At 32.0% G+C, this 3,164-nt stretch overlaps 1 protein-coding gene across 2 annotated transcripts in view; it reads left to right on the top strand.

Moving 5' to 3' along the window:
* Nucleotides 1-3,164, top strand: part of LOC107752176 (vitelline membrane outer layer protein 1-like) — a 9,459-nt gene that overhangs the window by 3,651 nt on the left and 2,644 nt on the right. For both annotated transcript variants that reach the window (XM_016568068.1, XM_016568067.1), the window contains exon 2: nt 2,786-2,913. In XM_016568068.1, coding sequence (XP_016423554.1) covers nt 2,786-2,913 — 128 coding nt within the window. The remainder of the gene's footprint in view (nt 1-2,785; nt 2,914-3,164) is intronic.

Genomic DNA, 3,164 nt, shown 5'->3' with positions numbered 1-3,164 from the left:
GACATACCGGAAGTGAGAAAAAAGTGTTTATTACGTTTGAAATATGGATATTTTTCTCATGAAAACGCATGGATTCGCTACAGGAGGCCTTTATTCACCCCCCGGAGCCGTGTGAGGCACGTTTTATTACGGATGCGTGCACTTTATTTGACGACTTGTGGACAGTTGAACAGAAACACCCGCTGACTGCAATGATAGAGCTTGGAATAGCCAGGACAATTTTTAATATAACTCCGATATGATTCGTCTGAAAGAAGAAAGTCATATACACCTAGGATGCCTCGAGGGTGAGTAAAACACAGGCTAATTTTCATTTTTGGGTGAACTAACCCTTTTAACCTGTTAACTGTCACTGGCCCACCGGTGGGCCCACTTGTCATTACATGTTTTAAACAGTAATATCTTAGTCTGAACCTAAAGTAATCTTGACAAACTATATATCGTTTGAAAGCTTAAAGACTCTAGTTTTCATATTTGGTGACTAATTTTTAAAATATTTTACAGAGCAACTGTAATTTATTAATTTGTAAGAAGCATACTCATCAGAGTCAGAGAGCAAGTTCTGACCTTTACTTTGAAATAGTGATGCACATATGAAATCATGAAAAATCAGTAAAAGAATTTTTTTTGCCAAGTGTTCAAAAGATAACATTGATTCTATTTTTGGGGAAAAAAGGTCTAAAAGTGTTTTGAATATAAAGAATAAAACAATAGATTCTAAATTTTTGATGCAGCGTGAACTGTAATGTAGGTCCAAGGTTCTCGTCGCATGTCTTTTATGTGTTTTTCAGAGGTTAAATTGAAATCAAATACTGCCATACTGCCCTTAATATTTCTGAATGTGATATCTACTTCATAATTATTGAGAAAAGTATGAAAAACATGTTTCAGATCACTCAACCCATATATGGAAATGGAGGTGCCCTAATATGGTTACTAATGGGGTTTGATGGTCATCTAGTGGAAAAGCTTGGTACTGCGCCCAAACAAAATCTCACTGAAAGCTCATTTTTTGAGATATCAACCTCAAATTTGGAACTTTTAATTTTCTAGCAGTTTTAGAGTAAAACATGTTTTGTAAAATATATATTTTATATAAAATATAAATATTTAAATTTGTATATTTTCATAAACTTAAACTTCCATAACTTTTTATTATACTACTACTACTATTATACTACTATTTACTATTCACTTCTACGATAATCTGCCAAGTGTCTTCTTTAAAAAGAAACCAACCTTAAGTCTGTGCTCCAAAGCATTCAACAATTTAATTTGGAAATGTCATTTTCAGGTCTATGCTCAAAAAGTGGAGCCGACAGTTAACAGGTTAAAGATTCAAAACGGGTTTCTGATGTAGTATTTTTGTTTTGTTTGACTTGAAGTGAAAATGAAGTGCGTTTATGCTTAAAACAAGAATAAATATCTGCTAATGGGGTCAGAAAAGTACCCTTAAGTTTTTTTTACATGACAGAAGTTTCATTTTGATGTTAAATGCCATTAAAAACTACTCTCGTGTTTTTAAATGATGCATATACATTTAAATAATTTGTGCTTTTGTCCAGTTAAACTTCCTTACGCAAGGTAGATTTAATACAATATGTAGTATTTTTTATTATTATAATTATTTAACATCACATTTTTTCTTTATTTAAGCAAAAACTGCAGGGTTTAACTACAAGTATTTAAATAACTTGTATTTTGTCTTGTTTTCTAGTTACACATCCTTAGTGCACAGGGAAGATTTAATACAGCATGTTCTATTTTTATTATTATAACATCTTTATACAAAGTAGATTTACTATTTGTATGCACCATTCAGTGTTGGGAAGGTTACTTTGGAAATGTAATCGGTTACAGATTACAAGTTACCCTATTTAAAATGTAATAAGTAGTGTAACTATTTCAATTACTTTCTTAAAGTAATGTAACTGATTACATTTGATTACTAAATTCCTAACAAATATTTTCAAAAGTTAAGAATTTCTCAACACTGATTACTGTCAGACTTTCAAAATCCTTCACTTGAATTAAGATTATAATAAATTAATTTTAAAGCACAGCCACCACAAAATCAGATTTTTGCACTTCTTTTTTTTTTTACTTTGAGATCGTTCTGAGGTTAAATACTGATTTAAAATCATGAGATCTAGTTTAATAGATATGATTCTGTTTTTGAAATCAAATCTTTGCATAGGAAACAGGAAAGGCTGACATCTAACAATGCTTTGGAAAAACTGTTAATCTTCAAAAAAATAAAGCATTTACACAAACTCAAATAAGAAATACAACAGTTATCGAATAAGCATGTGTCTGCAAATCTGTATATATAGACGACATTGTCATAAGTAACTGTAATTTAATTACTTTTTTTTCTTAGTAACTGTAACAGATTAGTTACATTTATGTTCTAATTAAATGACGTAATTCCGTTACATGTAACTCACTCCCTGACACTGCTATTATTCAACATCCTTTTAAACAAGTTGGCAATTGTTTTCTTTATTTAACTAAAAACTCACTTCATTTTGATATATCTTTCATCATAATGCAAGAGTTGTTCTGTCATTTTGCAACTCAAGTATATGGATCTTGATTTAAGAATGTTTAGATATTTGTTCTGGAAAACAAGACCAAAATACTGAGGAAGAAAATCAATATTTTGCAGTGCAGTAAGAATGAACTATGTTTAGTCTCTTAGTTAATCTCCATGAATGTTATTATTGGTTAGTTAACTCTGTTCCCAACGGACGATTGCCTTAATGCTTTGCTGTTGTTTTTTGAGGTGGAGGAACTTTCCTTTGGTCCTTGGGATAACACAGCGCTCAATGGGATTCGTCTTCACTGCATCAGTCTCTTCAAAGACCCACACTCAGATGAGCATGACAGTTTCATTCAGTCCGAAGTGGGAAGGTAATGGACTCAGACTTTACACTGTTATGAAGAATTCTTACATTAAAGGTCCCATATTGTCAAAACTGAAATTTCCTGGCTTTTTTCACGATAACTGAGGTCTAGGTGCTATGTAACTACCATATAAGTTTCAAAACAGTCAGTCCACAGTAAAATGCACACAGCCTGCATAAAGTAGCTGTGGTTTTTCATGAACGGTTGTGACTTCCGTAAAAAGTTGACGTCAGAACTACACAGTCACCACCTTCAGT

The sequence above is a fragment of the Sinocyclocheilus rhinocerous genome, unplaced genomic scaffold, assembly GCF_001515625.1.
Source record: "Sinocyclocheilus rhinocerous isolate Xijiao unplaced genomic scaffold, SAMN03320098_v1.1 scaffold2516, whole genome shotgun sequence".
Classification (NCBI taxonomy): domain Eukaryota; kingdom Metazoa; phylum Chordata; class Actinopteri; order Cypriniformes; family Cyprinidae; genus Sinocyclocheilus; species Sinocyclocheilus rhinocerous.
This window is presented reverse-complemented; position numbering and strand designations above follow the sequence as displayed.